The sequence below is a fragment of the Vigna umbellata genome, chromosome 3, assembly GCF_029865625.1.
Source record: "Vigna umbellata cultivar VRB3 chromosome 3, Vumbellata_1.0, whole genome shotgun sequence".
Lineage (NCBI taxonomy): Eukaryota > Viridiplantae > Streptophyta > Magnoliopsida > Fabales > Fabaceae > Vigna > Vigna umbellata.
In genome coordinates, this window is record NC_142167.1 from 16,262,276 (window position 1) to 16,283,271 (window position 20,996).

The window sequence follows — 20,996 nt, forward strand, 5'->3', positions numbered from 1 at the left end:
ATGGCTGACATCAACAACATGCCTTCAGAGAGCCAAACCATTGCTTCCGGAACCCAGACGGTCTTCGCAAAATCACTTCCGGACGTGTCGAAAATCGAGATTTTCTCTGGACAGAACTTCCGACGCTGGCAAGAACGCGTTTCCACCCTTTTAGACATGTATGGAGTTGTTGCTGCTCTTTCATCTCCGAAGCCCGACTCCACTATTCCTTCAAACTCAAAACTAGTTGAAGAGTGGACTTACGCGAACAAGGTATGCCGACACACTTTGCTAAGTGCACTCTCTAACGATTTGTTCGATGTATATTGTTCCTATAAGGAAGCAAAAGAAATTTGGGATTCGTTGATTCTCAAATACACTGCTGAAGATATAGTTAGGCAAAGATTCATCATTGGGAATTACTATCGCTGGGAAATGGTTGAAGATAAGGACATAAAGTCGCAAATTAATGAGTACCACAAGCTACTCGAAGATATCAAAGCGGAGAACGTTCTTCTTCCAGATGAGTTTGTTTCAGAGCTTCTGATCGAGAAACTGCCGCCTTCCTGGACTGATTACAAGCAACAACTAAAACACAGACACAAGCAAATGTTACTTTCAGAGTTGATCACTCACATAATTATTGAAGATACCAACAGGAAAGAATCTGCTGCTGTGAGGGCCAAAGCATTGTCTGCAAAAGCAAACATGGTAGAAGACAAACCTGCTCCAAAAAGGTACGAACACAAACCTGATCACAATAAGAAAAATAATTTTCGAAAATTTCGCCCCAACACATCTAACCCCACCTTTAAGAAGAAAGGAAATTGCTTCGTATGTGGGAAGCCGGGCCATCATGCACCGCAGTGCAGGCGCAGAGTAAGAAACGACAATCCTCCTAAGGCTAATATAGTCGAAGGAGATGACATTATTGCTGCGGTCGTTTCTCAAGTAAATCTGATGACAAATGTGAGCAAGTGGGTGGTAGACTCTGGTGCTACCAGGCATATCTGTGCAAACAGAAGTGCCTTTACCTCTTACACTAGTGTAGGGGATGGAGAAGAACACGTCTACCTCGGTGATTCCAAGACCACTCCTGTTCTGGGAAAAAGGAAAGTTCTTCTCAAACTCACATCTGGAAAGACTCTGGCCTTGAGTGATGTGCTACATGTGCCGTCAATCAGAGTTAACTTAATCTCTGTAGCACTACTGGGAAAAGTGGGGGTTAAAGTGTCATTCGAGTCTGATAAGATTGTAATGACAAAAAATAATGTTTTTGTGGGGAAGGGATATTGTGATCAAGGTCTCTTTGTACTTAACATTTCTGAAAATATTAATGAATCATCTTCTTCTGCTTATATTATTGACTCATATGATATATGGCACGCTAGATTAGGGCATTTAAATTCTTCCTATGTTATGAAATTACAACGACTAGGATTAATTAATATGCATGATAAACAGAGTAGTAAGTGTGATATATGTGTAGAATCTAAAATAACAAAGAAAACATGTTTTGCTGTAGAATGTCAAACTGAATTGTTAGGGTTAATTCATACTGATCTAGCTGATTTGAAACAAACAATGTCTAGAGGAGGTAAAAATTATTTTGTGACCTTTATAGATGATTATTCTAGATACACCAAAGTTTACTTAATCAAACATAAAGATGAAGCCTTTGATGTGTTTCTTACCTATAAAGCAGAAGTAGAAAATCAATTAAATAAGAAAATTAAGAGGATTAGATCAGATAGAGGTGATGAGTATGTGTTATTTAATGACTATTGTGTCAAAGAAGGTATCATCCATGAGGTAACTCCACCATATTCACCTGAGTCTAATGGAGTAGTTGAGAGAAAGAATAAAACTCTTAAGGACTTATCCGCGGTGTATTGCGCAAGCCCCCCAGGATACAACAGGAACTTCTCAGAATTTCTGAGGATCTCAGAACTAGTAAGGATCTCTTAAAAAGAGAATAAATAAACCTAGAATATTTTTAGGGAAAGAGAGAGAATGAAATTAGGAGAAAAGAGAAAGAGAGAAGAATGATTCTGATCATATTTTCTGATGGAACTAACCCTCCTTAGCTTGAGGAGTACTTCACGTAAAAAGTGGCACCAAACCTTAAAATTAAAGTACAAAATCGGTGGCTGTTGAGAGAGAAAAGCACCGTTGGAAACAAACAAGAACGTTGCACACCAAAAGTGACATTGGTTGCGTGCATATAGGAAAATATCTCTAAGGCAGAGACTTGCGGTCCAATCTCAACTTCCTCCGCAAGTGATGGCACATATCTTTGCAATATTTTATTAATAAATAATAACAATCCCCCACATATTGCAAAAGATAAGAAACAATGATGGAAAGAAAGAAAGAAGAAAAATCCTGGGTTTTATAAGATGTAATGCATCAGAGCTGGTATAGCAAGCTATATGAACCAGTCCTATAACGAAAAACTTAACACACAGTATAGTTGGTATAACAAGCTATATGAACCAAAGATACTTGAGTGTGTTAGAGGTTTATCAATCACATTACACCCCCACAATCCTTGTTGTTATCGCTGTGATGCGCTTAATAGGCCATGCGCGTGCCCGGTATTCATGAGTGCTCTAGAGATCATGCCAAGATCTCATGCAAGCGGCCCCACTTGACACTCATATAGGTGATTTCATCAAGTGTATGCTGCAAGTCATACACCACCCGTAAGGGATATGAAGATCATTAAAAACTTTGTTTAATTACAAAGTTTAACCTCTCAATAATGTAGTCTCTAGCACTTTCACACACACACACCATAGGAATGAACATATTTGATTTAAAATCAAATTAATGCTATCAGAACTAACAAGTGACTTGTTTTTACCCATATGAACCTTATTCATGGGATCTCCAATCACAAAGGTTGGGTTACCATCACTTGTTTGTTTGCAAGTAGCTTAAGTCCCATTCCCCTCGATGTTTCTAAGATCATATTTCTTCCCAAGGGTTTTGTCAGAGGATCTGCTAGATTCCGTTCTGACTTCACATAATCAATGGAAATAGTTCCACTCTTTAGCAGCTGCTTCACCAAATTGTGTCTCAATTGAATATGTCTATTCTTTCCATTGTAATTTTTGTTTTTAGCTATAGCTATTGCCGATTGGCAATCACAGTGTATTGACACAGATGGGGTTGGTTTCATTCCTAGTGGAATGTTTGCTAAGAAGTTTTTCAACCACTCAGCCTCACTACCAGCCATCTCAAGAGCGACAAACTCAGATTCCATTGTTGATCTTGCAATAATTGTTTGTCTGGCTGATCTCCATGTAATCGTACCACCCCCAAGTGTGAATACATAACCACTAGTGGTTTTTGTCTCATCTGAATCAGAGATCCAGTTAGCATCACTGTACCCTTCTAGTACAACGGGAAATCCACTATATTCAATGGCATAATCCATTGAACCTCTTAAGTATCTCATAAGCCTAGCAAGTGCATCCCAATGTTCCTGATTTGGACATTGAGTGTACCTACTTAGTCTACCTACTGCATAAGCAATATCAGGTCTAGAAAAGCTCATCAAGTGCAGTAAGCTCCCAATTATCTGGGCATACTGAGGCTGAGATAATGATTCTCCTCTATTTTTCATTAATTTAGAGTTAGCATCATAAGGGGTACTCATTGGTTTTAAGTCATAAAACCCAAACTTCTTAAGAAGTTTCTCAATGTATTGTTCTTGAGATAGTAATATACTATCTCCCTTCCTTATGATTCTAATACCTAAAATCACATTGGCTTCACCCATGTCTTTCATTTCAAATTTTGATCCTAGAAACAATTTAGTTCTAGCGACAATCTCATTGCATGTACCAAAGATTAACATGTCATCCACATACAAGCATATAATGACACAATCATCATTTTCAAACTTAGAGTACACACATTTATCAGCATCATTAGGTGAAAACCCATCACAAAGCAACACATTATCAAGTTTTTCATGCCATTGTTTTGGTGCTTGTTTCAACCCATATAAGGATTTTAAAAGTTTACATACCTTATTCTCTTGACCAGGTACAACACATCCTTCAGGTTGAGTCATATAAATTTCCTCTTCTAAATCACCATTTAGAAAGGCAGTTTTAACATCCATCTGGTGTATCACTAGCTTATGAATTGCTGCTAAAGCTAACAACACTCGAATAGAGGAAATCCTAGTCACAGGGGCAAAAGTATCAAAGTAATCTATGTTGGGTTTTTGAGTAAAACCTTTTGCTACTAATCTTGCCTTATACTTCTCTATAGATCCATCAGGGTGACATTGGTTGCGTGCATATAGGAAAATATCTCTAAGGCAGAGACTTGCGGTCCAATCTCAACTTCCTTCGCAAGTGATGGCACATATCTTTGCAATATTTTATTAATAAATAATAACAAATTTTCATCTTTATCTACCACCACTGAAAATCCCATTATTCACACTCTAAACATACTCCAAACACCTGTATCACACGGACAACACGCACAAAAATCATAACTCCATTACCCTTTACTCACAAACTCCACATAACAATGCAACATTCTCCTTCACAAATTTAACAACACACTCTGTTATCCTTTAAGGTAACAACACAACAAAATTGTTAAAGGTGGACTTTAAGCCTAACTCAACCCCACAAAACCGACTTGTAAGGTGAGATTTGCACCCCACTTATTTATTATAATTTGGTCTTATCTCTAGTCGACGTGGGACTTCCAACACACCCCCTTCACGCCGATATATAGACATCTCGAGCATGAGAGTAGAATTAATGGATGGTCCGATAATGGCCCAACAACGGGTGAAACAGAAGAACAGAATGTCCACATAGATCTGGGTAGGATAGGCTCCAACCATGACTCTAATACCATGTTAGAAGTGGACTTTAAGCCTAACTCAACCCCACAAAATCGGCTTGTAAGGTGAGGTTGGCACCCCACTTATATATTATAATTTGGTCTTATCTCTAGTCGGCGTGGGACTTCCAACAAAAATACACAACCTTCATCCTTTTCTTCCCTTCATGCCTTCCATAAAGCAACCTTTTCCAAAACCCACATCACTAACCTCCACACTTACTCTTCGAACTATCAAAAACCCAAAACCATTTTTATAGATAAACAGAAAAATTAAAGAACTCACTAAAATTGATCTCTTTATTTTCTCATCATTCAAGATTGCATCCAAAAACAGAGAGGACTGAGAGGATGTGCGTGGATAGCACACCGATGGTTCATCTACAACATCGGTAACTCGCTAGTGATGTCGATGGTATTTCTAGTTGAAGGTGCCCCTAGTCGCAAGTGTAGCATTAGTGGGGGGAGAAATTTAAGCCTCATGGAAAGAAGAAGAATAAAGCATTGAGAGAAGAGAAAGTTGACTGTAACAACGCCAGTCGAAGCTGCAAAGGTGAGAGGAAGAAGATGGAGCAACGATGCTGACGAGATCTCTAGTGGTAGTTAACATCGTCGACGACGACCTCAACTAGGCGAAGAAGGTGCAACTATGGGTGGAGGAGGTTTTTCCATGTCTCACTTGCATTCTTAAGTATTAGTTTCCTATTTGATAATTCATGACTATGAATAATGGAGAAAATGTTACATGTTTAACTTCCAAATCACCTTTTTTTTTGGCATGTATTTTATATATTTACTGGAACTGACAAATAGTAGAGGACTTGGACAGAGATATGAGACTAGTGATAGTCCTATTGTTCACAAAATATAAAAGTATGCATCAAGTTTCTCTTTGTACTCCATCTTCTTCTTTAAAATTAAGAAAAAAAATTATTTTTTACACAAAATTTTTAATAACATTTTAATTGCAGTATATGTGTATTTTTTTATTGGTTTATTATTTATTTGTTATTATATTGATGTATGGTTTTACAAATATCTTGTTTGAGAAATCTTTTCCTATTTTATGACTAATTAGTTCCTCTTTTAAAAGTAGAGAAATTACTTCATAATTAGGGTCATTATTAATCTGTATTTTAAACCATCCAATTGAAAAACACAAATAACTTTCATTTAAAATGAAATGACTAATGTAATACTAAGAGTAAATAAAAAAATATAATTTTTTGTAAATTTTTTGTGAAATGCTAACTACTACTATAAGAGCAAAGTTTTCTGATGGAAGTGGTAATTATATTTTTATAGGAAAAGTGCAAATGCAAGATTGAGGAAGATTCTTTTGTTTAAGCTTGAAAAGTTGAAGCTACAAACATTTTTTTTATTCAAGTCATTTTATCAACTGTATGGTGGTAGACTATTCACAATTATTTTAGTACTATTTTGTTAAAAATCTGTAAACATAAAAGTTAAATATTAATAATTAAATGAATTTTTAAATATTATAAAAGTATATTTTATAGATTTTATTTTATATGATAGTAAAATAAAATAGTATATAAAATAAAAATAATTAAAAAATAAACATAATACATTACAATAAAATTTCAATTTTATTAGAATGAAAATATCTGTTACTAATCTCTCACTAATTTATGTGAAAATAGCTAAAGAATAAAATTGTAACTTATTCCTAACAAAATAACTATAGATTTACCAGAACATATATCTCTACTAATTTACAAAAAAAAAAATAATGAAAAAATAAAATTACAATTCCTTTGTAACAAAATAACTACATATTTATTATAACATATATTTGTAGTTAATTATTCTCAATTAAAATAATATTAAATAAAACATAAATAATTTTTAATTTAAATATTTAAAAATGATTTATAATTAAAATATTTTAAAATTATTTAATTTAAATACTTTAAAATTATTTTTTAAAATATAATTGCATATATTAAAATATAAAATATAATTATAAATATCAATAAATAAGTTCAAATATATTTATTTCCTGTAAATATGAAAGAATTTCATGACAATCAAGTTATAATAAATATATAATAATGTAACAAGTATTAATAGAAACCCTAATTATTAATTAAGAATAAACAATAAAATAAGATTAAAAAATTAGATATATGCACTTTAACTTTAGTAAAAGAATTATAATTTTAAGAAAATAAAAATTAAGAAAGGAAACAACATACTTAATGCTTTATCTATCATATTTATTTACTAAGACAATTTTATAAAATTATTAATTTAATTAAAATCAAATTTGAAATGTTTCAAGGGAATTTAATGACGCGAAATTAAGGTTTATTGATCCACTTTGGGTTCTATTATCTAAATTGGAGATTGATTGGGGGTTGATCGAGTAAAATTAGGGTTCAATGAAGACATCTAGATGTTTGTGTTCATCTTTGAAACATTGTTGCTTGGAATGGCGAGGTGGTTGTAGGTAAGTCGCAAGGTAATTCAAGGTGAATTGCGTCGAAGTTGAATAAATGTTATATTGGAGTTTTCAACTTATCTTTTGGTAATTTTTGTCATCATATACCTTTCGTTTTTCCAAAGCCACAATGTTGATATGTCTTTATGTGTTTATTGTGCTATGGTCTCGCATGTTGTCCTCGATTTTTAAAGTTATGTTGTAGTGTCATTTTCAGTGTTCTACTTTTAATAAATGTTCTATTTTATCAATGTATTATTATTTTATAGGTGTAAAAATATTTATATTTTGTTGTGCGTGATGGAGGAGAATTTTGAGGTAGTTATCCATGATGGGGAAAGTTTGTAAATGATGACAGACTGAAGTATGAGGGGGAAATTGATACCTTATCTTTTGACCTAAACGTTTGGAGTTACTTTGTTGTAGTAAGTTTAGTAGCAAGTGTACTAAAATGGTTGGGGTATGTTAGATTCAAAGAGTTTTGATTATACCTTTTTCATTCAACCATATTCATTAGACCATTTTAATTCAACCATTTCCATTAAACCATTTTCATTATACCATTTTTATTAAACCATTTTCATTATACCATTTTCATTCAACCATATTCATTGTAAATTAATGGACAACCAATGAACTTGTGCAACTCTTCAATTCATTGAACAGTATTACATTAAACAACACACTAACAATAGACAATGTCAATGGTCCATCCAACACAATGCCAACTATACATCTTAACAACAAAGAAATCAACTTAACTAATTAAAGATAAAAGGATAGTTGCAACGTATCATCGACATCTCATTAACATTGAAACTAAAATTATGTTGATGATACATAAACACATACCACCCTTATCAACACTTTAATCCACTTTTAAAGAATCAACATAGCTTTCTCCAAATTATGCATGATCTTGCTATCAACTTCCTTTTCTTCAGTGTTCACCAAACTGTCGTCATTCCTTCACAATTCACATAGGTACCACTTTCGTTGAACCGATCATCAGTGCATCATTTGAAGTCATTGTAACCAACGTCTTCACTTCCATTTTGTTCAAAAAAATCACCAACCACAGGAACTGAGTATTCCATTTTCAGAAACAATAAAACAAATAAAATAAATTCCATGTTACCTTATACTTAGAGTAATCCCAAAATTATTTCTCTCGATTCTTAGTTTTTTCGCAATTTCTCAAAACTGATTTCTCTCCACAACTACAAATAGGTAAAACATCAAAACTCCTCCATCATCTATCACGACGATAATAAACTACGATTTTCTCCCACCACTCATTACACGTGAAAGACGAACATAAATGGTCATAGACATACTTCAATAACTCCAACCACCATGCTAACAAACAAAATAAATATCATAGAGGATCACAAATTTCACAACATAAGAATAACCCCCACAATAGCATCGTACAAGAAGACACTAAAACCTAGTAAAAGAAGAACTTAAAACCTTGTAGAAAAAGAAGTTAAAACATGATATAAGAAGAACCTAAAACTTGGTAAAAGAAAAAGCTAAAACCCATGAATGTAGAAGGACACCAACAACAATCTCTGATTAAGGATTGCAAGAATTAGGATTCATGAAATCCTAAATTTTTTTATTTTAAAAATAACTAAATCAATCTACTATCTGCCGCATCTTTTAATTAAACCATGTTAATATCTCACGTTATCTCACATTTAATACCGTTTAGCCAATTTAATTAAGAAATTTAATTGAATCAATTTTTTATAAATAAAAATTCAATTAAAACAAAAACTAAGTAAGGGAAATCCTTGAAAGAAGAAACCAAAAACAAAGACTTAGTATTTAACAAAAAAGAAACATTAATATAAAATATTTTATCAACAGAGACAAAATATTTTAGTGTTCCCCTCCTTCATGTTTTCAAAACCTTCACTAATTTCTTCCTACCCTCTCTTCTAACATTTCAGGAATCTTCAGTAAGGTTTTCATCTAATTTTTCTTTTGCAAATCTCAATATCATTAATTTGGCGTTCCATTATTTTTACTAACTTTTAATTTTCCTTTTCTTAATCTAGGTTTTATTTTTCTTCACCATTTTCGTTTTTGAAAGCTCCACCTTGAATCTCGTCATTTGTGTATTACTTTTGTTTTTTTTTCTGCTGAGAATGCAACCTGCGGCAAAACTACTCATGTTCACTGTAAAGCTGGGCAGGGAAGGAGTAATTGTGCTTTGTTATCCGGTAATTGGTGATCTTTATGATTACGTTTATGCGTTATAGAAGGTTGTAGGTGCTGAATGTTCTTCATGTGGTCTACTTGTGTTTTCTAGGTTGAATACAAAGCTGTTCCTTAAGTATCGTGACTCAGTGAAAACAAAGCAAAGAAACACGCGCAAAATGGCATCAAAGAAAGCATGGAGAATCGTTCCGAGACCCCTCTTAGAAACCATCCTCAACAACCACGCGCAGCACCACCGTGTCCCCCAACCCCTCCTCCTTCATGGCCCCAGAGGCGTCGGCAAAACCACCCTCATTCTTCAACGTGCCTTTGTCACTCCCTCTCCCACTCTCTCTCTCTAAGTTCTCTCCCTCTAAGACGCATTTCACGTTTCTCCCTTCTTTTTCTCAGGTTTACTACCCGACTGGAATAAAGGCCCTCATCTCACCGGTTACGTCGACTTCGCGGAGCAAATGAAAGTTGACCATGGCCCATCACACGGTCCGTGGGCTTCCTGGTCCACCTGCCCGCCGCCACTCCTCTCCGACTGCCGCAAAATCCTCGAGCATTGCCTGGAATCCATGGCCGAGAAGGGTGTCCGCGCAGGCTCCATAAGCTCCCAACAAATATTCACTACCCTCAACAAATGGCACGGCCTCACCACCGCGCTCCGCCAGGTGCTGCAGAGCAAGTCCCGTGCTTCGGACAGGGCGTCCCCTGCCGTGCTATGGGATCGGGCCGTATTGGCCATGTCTGGGCAATGCACCGGTGCGGAGGTTGGTAGGATTTTGGGATTTGGAGAGAAGAAGAATGGCTTGTCCTTTGAGGAGGCTTCTTACATGAAGGAATCAATCGCGGCACTAAAGCTGGCGAAGAAGGTGATCGAGCTTCAGCAAGGGTGGAAGGCCAATGCCATTTCTCATATGAATCACACCGGTGTGTTCTCCAGGACTTTGACACATTCTTGTACTGATTGGCCTTGCTTGTTGTTAGAGTTGTTGTCACAAGCTGCTGAAATTGATCATTTTCAGGTACATTATTGGTTTGTTTTGCAAATTACTCAATTTAATCAAGGTTTTGAATTACACTCATGAATTCCATTCTAGTCATTTCGGGCAATCGTGGCTGGTGTTTTCTCAGTTGCAGTTGGGGAGACCTCCAACCATGATTTTGTAGCTGTAGTTGTGGTTTTGGACCATAATTATAAACCTTGAATTAAATTGACAATAATAAAGATGCATTTCGTGCTAATATACATCCAGAAATGACTGATTTTTGTAAGATTGTATGCTTATTTATCTATGCTACGAAGTCATGTTGGATTGCTTTTTTCTTTCTTTTTGTATAGTGTGTTAGTGACATGAGGTGTTCAAACTGATGATATATTCAAGTAATTGCAGCCAAAGCTGGTTATTAACAATATTGAAGTTTTAAAGCACGCCACGGTAAATAACAAGTTATCAGTCAGTGGACCCCTATATCATGATAGTCTAATATGGAGAATAATTGCTTTGGGTGCAAACGAGCGCTGTCTGCCTGTTATCCTGGTGACATCTGATAGGTGATTTTCTTATGTTAAACTTTGTTTCTTTTCTTCTCATTTTTGTCGCAGTTTACCATACAAAGTTCTTACATAGTGGTTGGATTTTGGTTTTATTTTTTTCCAGCTAACACTGCTTATTCTTTTTACTTCGGAATCTTGTGGTTGCCAAATTTTCTCATAATTACTTTTTTGAATTGAAGGCACTGGAACCTTTTTATTATACGTATCAACTTTTGACTGCAGGGGAACTATCTGTGTATGTTGAAAGGATCAGTGACAAAACATAGTAGTTAATCGAGATACAAGTTCTGTATGGGAGAACTTATATTTTGAACTGTATAGTGAATCATTAGATTCATGAACATTAAAAATGTAACACATACTTTAAATACAAGAAATATAAACATGCAAATATACAATTAATAACAACCACGTAGTAAAAAAGAGTGGTTGTATGTATATGTATTTATGCTGCACAATTTCAGCAACATAACCTCCAAAAAAAAACTGCTGTTGCTGCATAAAATTCCTATAACAATGACTAAATGCTTTTTCATGGTCTTGGGGCTAGGTTGACTTTCATGTTATACATATTCATGTATTCTGAATTCTTTCATACTTATGAAAGACTTGGGCTAATTTAATATTTGGTGCTGCCCTTTCTACATTTATTTTACCTTTGTATTCTTTCTAATACTAATTCCAATACCTTGTTATTTGCCCCAGTTACTACTCATATGAAGCTTTCTTGGAGTTTGGATATATGCAGATATTTATCTCACGTGAGGTACTTGAATAGCCAATGTTTTCCTCCTCCGCTCTTTCTTTCTACACAAACCAATACAAACAAATCATTATGAGAATTTGTGTATATATTTAGGTTAAGATACATGGACGAACATGCTGATTCCTCTGAATTAAGCATGAAATATGGAATATAGGATTAGTCTACAATTGAATTGTATAGATGTCTACCTTCCTTTCTAAGGAAAAATGTGACTGATGACAAGGTAAGATACACTATGCTACCTTTTGAGGTTAAGTTTCCTAGGAAGGAAAGTTGAGGGTAAAACACAATATGTGAATCAATGTTATCTACAGTTGCCAAAAGGCTGCTATTGTGGTGGTGAGGCATGAAAACATGTTTACGCGTTGCAATTTTGAATCATGGTTGGAGCATTTGTGATTGGAGGTGTTGCAAGGCATTGTTGCAATTGTGCTCTTGGCGTGATTTAGGATTTGTCGTCAACTCTTGCTTGAAATCTTGAAACTACCCATCACTTTTTAATTTTTTGTGATGGTATATTTGGGTTTCCATAATGTTTAATGTTATTTAGCTACTAAAAAAGCTTATCCCTACCATGACACAGATAAAAGATCACAAGGATAGAAAAGAAGAAATGAAGAGGTGAAGGCCTGTCTTTTTGTTGGTGTTTCTCAAATCATCTTCATAATAATCATGACTTTTGTTAGAGTAGTTTAAGAAAAAACTATTTTGTACTAGATCTATTTGTAATCTATAATCTTTGGGTTAAACTCAAGTGTATGGTTGTCAAACTCGCGAGTTAACTCATTAACTCGGACGAGTTTACATTTCTATACAACTTTCAAGTTAACATAGAAACAAACTCGCTTTTGTTGCAAACTTGGTAGAATCATGAGTGAACTCGGTGAACTTGCCTAAGCTAGCAAGTTTGCAACCAAGTTGGTGAGTTCAAAGAGAAATTTTTTAAAGCCCAAAACAGCAGCCACCACCTTTGTTTGGTGTGTGAAAGTGAAAAACTCACCCTGATTAGAAGATTAGGGTTTCCCTTCTGCATCCTGCATGTCTGTTCGTTCTCTGCACCACTGTTCGCCCACTGCGTTGTTGTGGTTGTCTCCAAGGTAATCAAAATCGAGATCTTACTCAAGATCGGAAAGGAAAATATAAATTGTAAATTGGAAGATCGTAACGGGGATTGCAAGATCCTACAAAATTGATTGTCACTCAAAATTCATAATATATGAAATAAAAGAGTACATCATTAGGTACGAACATAACATCCTATCTATATAGGTAGGAGTAAGTCCTTCCAAGTTACAAAACAGTATCAAAACAATAAATAGCTGAAGGAAGAGTGAGAATGAGACTGTTTTAGAGAAGGAGGATCGGCAGTGTGGATACATTTTGGTCAAGGAGGAGCGGCAAATTTTTTTGATCTTTTAGTGTGTCAAGTGGCAGTTTTCCACACTTACAACATAGGGTGAGTCACTATTTTTGATAGGATATGGATAGTCTATGAGAGAAAAAGAAGAGTTAATGAGAGGAGGAGAGCCAAGTTAATGAGGTCTAACTGTAATAACAGTTAGGGGGGCGGGGAAAAGAGCTCATATAAAGAGCTGATGTATCTTTGTACAAAGTTAGTTTTGAATTCATTTGTATAGACATGATTCTTTTACCCTGTGGAGGGGGAATTAGGCTCCCTTGGAGGTTTTGGGTTGTACAGACTGAAGAGATTAATACAGAAATACTCAGTTTTGCTATCTTTCTTGTTGTTTGGTGTGTGTTCGTGGTGTTTAGATAGGTTTCATACTCAGAAACCTATCAATTTTTTTAATCTTTCGTTTTGCAGTGGCACCACAAAACACCACCTTTTCTACCCAATGCAAGTACACATACCTTCTACTATGTGTATTTGCACCCAGTGTCCACCACCAACTCGTCTACTCTACTGTCAACTCTTCCCATGGTCATTACACTTTGCAAGTCAGCGGTACAGGGTTGAGTTAGGCCTAAATTCACTTTCGAAGATATATTATGGCATCAAATGATTCATGTAGTTGACTCCACCTATTGAGAAAAAGATTTTGTTTTAATTATTATATTGCTTCCTCCTCCAATTTGGTTATGATGAAGTCGAGGTGGTTTTATGCTATCCTTATAGTTTGTGTATACGTTCTTTTTCATATGTTTTAGTACATATTTTTTATTGAACAACTTTTTCTTGCAGACCTTTGGATGGACTCCACAAGAAGCCAAAATGCACGTCGTCACTGACTATTTTAGTCTTTCAGAAGTAGGAATATTTCAACCATTAGATGATTTTTTTTTATTGTTTAAATTCTTATTTTAGTTCCAAGTAATCATTGCAAGTTTTAATTAATATTTCTTAAATTCAGTGGAACGTGATCGCTGAGGTACTTGGGCCAAATCCTCGACATCTATTTGAACTTTATGCACTTAAACAAAGCAATTATCATCTGAAGTAAGCATTTCTTTTTTGAATTATATACAGTTATAAAAAACTATTATAAGCAATATTACTCTTTTGACCATTGTCTGCAGGTGTTTTATATTATCATAAGTTTTGTGCCATTGTTACACGTCAATGGAACTGAATGTCTTACTAGTTCATGCTTTTGCTTAATTGTAGACAAACAAAAGACACTACTAATACTTTCGAGGACATTGTAGATGCATACATAGCCTATTTGCAAGTAAGTTCAAAATTGGGCATGAAATATATCGTCTTTCAAAGAGATGTCTTTATATGATATATTTTTCGGATTATTCAAGGAAACCCTCATAAAAGGCATTGTATAATTTTGTAAATTGCATTAATTTTGCCACCATTACGGTAATGCAATAGCATGGGAAAATTTCTCCTATGAAGAGATAAATTACAGATTCCATCATTTTGACAAAAGTAGACAAGGTGGGTGGATATATGAAAGATATCTTTTCCTTTCTATCACTTTTTGATATATGGAAGTAGAATAAAAGGTGAACTTTCATTTTATAGCATTTTCAAATTTAAAGGGCTTAAGCATTTTATAGCATTTTATATCATATTCTGTGTTGTTCAATAAATCTCTAGATTTTCAGTTTCTCAAAACCTTTCAATGTACCTGTTTTCCTTTCTTGCGACCAGATCACACTCAAACTTGATTTTCAAAGTGAAGAATGTTTTTTCTTAGGCTACTCTCAATTTCATCAAGGTTGTAAATGTTTGTCTTCTAATGGTTATGTATTTATATCAAAGGATGTTTTATTTGATGATGATCGTTTTCCTTATTCTGATCTGTTTCATCAGTCTCCAGATACTATAAAAAATGTTGATCAATATTTTACTTTATTTCCAAATCTGTCGTTTCTTATACAGCCTACCAGTCCTGTGTCCATTACTTCCATTTTATCTCATAACGAATCATCTCCTCATGATTCCCCTTCAGTTTCTGTTTTAAATGATTCAACGCCCTTTGTATCAGATCCTGCACCTGGACCTGTTCTAAACACTCATCCAATGCAAACTAAGTCCAAATCTGTGTTATTTTTCAACATCAGATTCATCCATCTCTGCTGCTGTCGCATTCTGAACCAACTAGTGTGAAACAAGCACTAAGGTTAAAAACTGGCAGGCTGCAATGCAACAAGAATATGATGCTTTAATCAGTCAAAGAACTTGGGATCTTGTTCCCTTACCATCTAATAGAAAAACAGTTGGCTGTAAATGGGTGTTTAGAGTCAAGGAAAATGCTGATGGTTCTATAAACAAGTATAAAGCACGACTTGTAGCTAAGGGGTTCATCAAGTTCATGGTTTTTACTTCCATGAAACTTTTTCTCCAGTGATTAAACCAGTAACAATCTAAATTGTTCTCACTGTTGCTCTATCCTTTGTCTGACAAATTCAACTGATACGTTTTTAAATGGATTTCTGAATGAGACAGTTTTTATGCAGCGGCCTCCTAGATTTGAAGCATCTGATAAATCATCAGTCTGCTAGTTAAACAAGGTGGTTCACTTGCCTTGAAACTGCACTTCGTCAACTTGGGTTTATTCCTAGTACATGTGACGCTTCATTGTTCATCTATAAAAAGGGTTCTGAGATGATTTACTTTCTGGTTTATGTTGATGATATTCTTATCACTGGGAGTTCTCTTAGTCTCATAAAGCATATTACTGCACAGCTTCATGCCACTTTTCCTTTGAAACAATTTGTTCACTTGGATTATTTTCTTGGTCTTGATTGAGGTCAAATACTTATCTGATAACTCCATCCTTATGTCTCAGACCAAGTATATTCGTGATCTTCTTCATAAAACTCACGTGGCTAAAGCTCATGCTATATCTTCTCCTCTGGTTTCTAATCGTAAATTGTCCAAACATGGTGCTGATGTTTTTTAGATCCTACTGTACAGATCTGTTGTAGATGCTTTGCAGTATGCTACTGTAACCAGACCAGAAATAAGTTTTTCTGTTAATAAAGTCCTCCAGTTTATGGCCAATCCTCTTGATTCTCATTGGGGAGTAGTTAAGCGCATCATAAGGTATCTCAAAGGGACTCTGTTTCATGGTCTTCATTTTAAACCTGCTTTCCTGCATCAGCCTTGTATCTTTAGCAGCTTTTTGTGATGCTGATTGAGCATCTGACTTTGATGATAGACGGTCTATTTTTGGTTCAACCATTTCTTGGGCCCTAATCTAGTCTCGTGGTGGTCTAGAAAACAAGTTATTGCACGTTCTAGCACTATAGCTGAATATTGAAGCCTAGCTCACCCTGCTGCAGTGCTATCTTGGATTTCAAAACTGCTCATATAACTTCATGTCTCTTACACAGTTCCTACTCTGTTGTGATAATCAGAGTGCTGTTTTTATTGCTCATAATCCTGTTTTCCATAATCGCACAAAATATATGGAAATTTATGTAGTTTTTGTGTGGGAAAAAATTTTGGCCCAGCAATTGTGCATTGTTCACATTCCAACTCTTGATCAATGGGCAAATGCTCTTCCTTCAACTCGTTTTGCTTTTCGTGCCAAACTCAATGTGAAGAATGTTTCACAAGAAAATTCTTCTCCTTGAGTTTGAGGGGGCTGTTAATGTTAGTATACTATTGTTAAATAGTTAATAATTTATATACTATGGTGTTTTCTTTGTATTTGTACAAATTATAATATTGTTTTCCCTTTTCTTGTACAACTGTCAGTAACTGACACATATAAATAAGTCAGTATACTTGTGATTGAGTAAGAATGTGAATTATACACATTTGTTCATCATTATTTTCTCTCTTCCCTCTGTTCCAATTCTCTAAGACTACTGAAAACGACTTTGTGAACGAGTCAACTCGTGAACTGTAACCTAACTTGCAGACTTATACCAGTTTGCCACACAACTCGTGAGTTTGATAATTCCCAACAGGTTTTCCAAGTATTGCTCTTCTCTATTGCCTCCATTTCCAAATCCATGGCTTGTTTCCATCTCAAAATTAGAAGAAAATATTTTCTCTCTTTTTCAGTCTCATTACATACATGATATATATACATACATTGATTGAATAATTTAAGAAACAAGCACAACCTATTCTAGAAAACAAATCCTTGAGATTGTGGGATTGGTTTGCTAGTAATAAGACCAAGACACAACCAATATACAAAATTAAAACAAATAAGAATAAAATCTGAAACTTCCTAAAGTATCTTGACAGAATAAAATCTAAATCTTCCTAAAATATCTAATCTCAATGGATCCTGCTCTGTGTGTAATCAATTCAGTTTTACAGTTTAATAAAATTTCACATGATCGTTTCAAACTTACTCTAATTTATTTACAAATAATAAAAAAATTGAATTAGGAAAAATATGATGAATTAAAATAAAAGAGGGAATATTTGTAAGTTTTTCTTGTTTTTCTGGAGGTTGAATTTGTGGACTGCTTTTTTTTGAAAATATAAGGTGTCATTTTATTTTCTTTTTGTTTCTAGTTGACTTCAATTAATTTTGTTGGTCTTCTGTCTTCTGTATTCATTGATTAATGACATGTATTATTCTCTTCATTCAGATTACTGTTGTGAATCCTGCTATGAATAGAGCTTTGGAGTTGTTGCAAAAATTTGCAGTTGATGTACACAATGGAAAAATTTCAGAAGACAGATTACGTTTTGGTGCAGCTTGGAGGCACCCCCCACATATTGATGACCCTATGTTGCACAAGGAATGGGCAAAGCTTCAATTAATGGATTTTGTTCAGTCTTTTGCTAATACAGGATTTGCGGTAAACTTTCTTATCTTTCATCAAATTATGTTTTGGCTCTGATGTGACTATAGTTTTTTTTGAAAAATGAATGACACTGGAGCAAAGTTATATAAAACATAAGAACATGCATACGGAAACACAATGCATGGAATGATCCCATGTTTTTTGTTTCTTCGTTTTTCTTTTTGTTTAATAAATTTTCATGTGATTACAAATGATAGATGTCCTTTGTGGTGTCAGGAAAGCTAAGATGCCAAGTTACATAGTATTTCCTAACATAGAATTCAAAATTCTGGGATAATGTCGCTATTTTTTGAGCTTTTGTTTGTTGAAGGTGATTTTTAGGCTATACTATCCTACTTGCTACATGTAATAAATGTGAAAAGTGATTTCTTACGTACCTACAAATTATTATAATTTTTAGTCTATACTATCCTACTTGCGACATGTAATAAATGTGAAAAGTGAGTTCTTACGTACCTACAATTTATTATAATTATTGTCATGTCTTATAAGCAAGGACCGGATGAGAAGAGGTATATTCTTAGAATATCATTTTGTCAAATTACGTTTTGTACCAATGTTGGTGATTAGCTTATGTTTAATTCCCTGTTGGATGATTCTTGTAGTAGATATGAAAGCTTGTACGGAAGTATCATCAGATAAGTATTATGGCAGGCACCATAACAGTATAGCATGGCCGTTTTTTCTGGTCATTGCCATCTGCTATTTTGAAGGATATGGTGTCTTCTGCCATTTCTGTTGTGGCACTTGCCGTGCACATTAGATCTTCTATGAACAAGAACCTTCTCCATGGTGCGAGATATGAAAGCATTTCAAAACGAGTCTTTTTTTATGTTGAGCCTTCTTTTTAGTTGTCTCGGATAATAATACTTGAGTTGTGTAACAAAATAAAAAAATCATTTTATAGATAACAATGACACCAATTACATTCTCATCACCTTTATTTGTTACAATCAAACACTTGCAAATAAGGGAAAAAAAATATGCTGAAATTATAGATTCTAAAGATATTTTCTTCTAAGTGTGGAGATATTGTAGATATTTATCCTAATAATATGCTATTTACAACATTCTTTCTCAAGTTGGTAAACTAATATTTATGATTCCCAACTTGTCTACAAGATCATGTAATTTGTTCTGAAGCCCCTTAGTGAAATGTTTGCTATTTGAAGTCTTGCAAGTTCATGGTTGTAATTATTGGAGATTCCATATTGATTAAAGATATAACCAAATTATATAATATAAGTGGTTGTAAACCTAACATTTCAAGTTGGTTTTCAAATAGAGTTAAACTTAAATTTCACTTTCTTAAAATGGTATCAGAGCCATTTAGAGCTTATTGTGCTCATGTTTTTTAGGTCTATTATGTCACCTGCTATCAGATTCTATCCTAGTCCTACACTTTAGATGTTCAATCCTCGATGTGAGGGAGTGTGTTAAAGATAAAAGTATGACCAAATTATAATATATAAGTGAGTACTAACCTCACGTTTAATTTGATTTTGAGGTTGAATTTAAATTTCACTTTAAGAGTAGCCATAAGACCTTTATCAAGATTATCTTCAGTGAAGTACTTGTCAATTTTAATGTTTTGTCTTATCATGTTGCAGTAGATTATGGATTATTTTCATGGCTGACTTGTTATCACAGTATAATGACATATGAATGTTCGTTTTTATGTTGAGACCATGTAGTATAAGTTTCACCTAGAGTTTTTCACACACCTTGAGCTAGGACTCATAATTTAGCTTCTGTATTAGAATGTGATCTACTCTATCCTTTGTTTTGCTTTCTTCCAAGAAATATACAATATCCTGAGGTAGGTTTGGTTCGTCAATGACAAATCCTGCATTGTCTGCATTAGTATCTATTTTCAGGATCGAAGTGTCTTTTTTCATAAGCATTAGCCCCTTTCCTAGGTTTGACTTCATGAAACTGGTTAAGTTAGAATACAAACCAGTAGAGACACTTGTTGAACGGAATCACAAACTTGGTGTGAATCAATTGAAGATGTAGCTATGGGTAGGCAATCTTATCAAAGGCTTGTCGTGAAGTTGATCTACTTGTCTCACTCTAGGTTTGACATTGCCTATGCTGTAAAGTTTGTAAGTCTGTTCATGCATAATCCTAAAGAGACTCATCTCAGAGCAATTTATCGCATTCTGCGATACTTGAAAGGAACTCTTGGAAAAGGAATTCTATTTACAGTGGGGAATGAAATGATCTTAGAAGCATACATAGACACTGACTATGTAGTTCAATGGACGACAGGAGGTATACCTTCAGATATTAAACTTTTCGTGGAGGAAATTTAGTCACCTAAAGGAGGAAGAAACGAATCAAGTACAGAGTCAGAGTTTGAAGCCATGGCAGTGATTTGTGAATTACTATGGTTAAAGATTGAGATATTTTAGGAAGTTTTAGATTTGATTCCTATTGTTTTTAATTATGTATATTGGTTGTATCTTGATTTTATTAATAGCATATCAATCCCAATTTCTTAGCGATTTGTTTTCTAGATTAGGCAGTACTTATGTCCAAATTTATCCAATTAATGTATGTATATGTATGAGATGCATGTAATGAGACTGAATAAGAGAGAAATTATTTTCTTCTAAACTTGAGAAAGATAACTTTAGAATATCTGAAGATTGATTGGAAGAGTTTTAAAAAAAAATTCAATGGAGGAAGCCGATGAGAATGTATTGTGATAACAAGTCAACAATAAATATTGTGCATACTCTTGTATAATATGATAGAACTAAGCATGTTGAAGAAGATAGACACTTGTTAAAGGGGAAATTGGATAATGCGACAGTATGTACACCATTTGTATCCTCTGGAAGTCAACATGCAAATGTATTGACAAAAGGGATAACCGGTGC

The 20,996-nt window shown here is 34.4% G+C and overlaps 2 protein-coding genes across 3 annotated transcripts in view; both read left to right on the forward strand.

The window, feature by feature from the left end:
• Positions 1-9,665, forward strand: LOC148201728 (uncharacterized). The gene is made up of 2 exons (XM_088109473.1): positions 1-918; positions 9,642-9,665. Exons 1-2 carry the CDS (start codon positions 1-3, stop codon positions 9,663-9,665), a joined length of 942 nt encoding a protein of 313 aa, XP_087965599.1.
• LOC124820561 (uncharacterized) overlaps positions 9,201-20,996 on the forward strand; it is a 19,592-nt gene continuing 7,796 nt past the window's right edge. Inside the window, exons 1-10 of one of the 2 annotated variants that reach the window (XM_047292275.2) lie at positions 9,201-9,293; positions 9,388-9,552; positions 9,642-9,853; positions 9,941-10,560; positions 10,930-11,090; positions 11,799-11,859; positions 14,063-14,128; positions 14,232-14,317; positions 14,486-14,549; positions 17,893-18,105. In XM_047292275.2, the coding sequence (XP_047148231.1) occupies positions 9,709-9,853; positions 9,941-10,560; positions 10,930-11,090; positions 11,799-11,859; positions 14,063-14,128; positions 14,232-14,317; positions 14,486-14,549; positions 17,893-18,105 (1,416 nt within the window). In that variant the 5' untranslated portion in view covers positions 9,201-9,293; positions 9,388-9,552; positions 9,642-9,708. The remainder of the gene's footprint in view (positions 9,294-9,387; positions 9,553-9,641; positions 9,854-9,940; positions 10,561-10,929; positions 11,091-11,798; positions 11,860-14,062; positions 14,129-14,231; positions 14,318-14,485; positions 14,550-17,892; positions 18,106-20,996) is intronic. The other variant, XM_088109273.1, reaches the window with a different exon arrangement.

Excerpts from the sequence above, each read along its gene's own strand:
- LOC148201728 (XM_088109473.1), top strand. The coding sequence starts at position 1 with ATGGCTGACATCAACAACATGCCTTCAGAGAGCCAAACCATTGCTTCC. Across the intron at positions 919-9,641 it reads GAGATGACATTATTGCTGCG|GTTGAATACAAAGCTGTTCC; the intron begins GTCGTTTCTCAA and ends TGTGTTTTCTAG.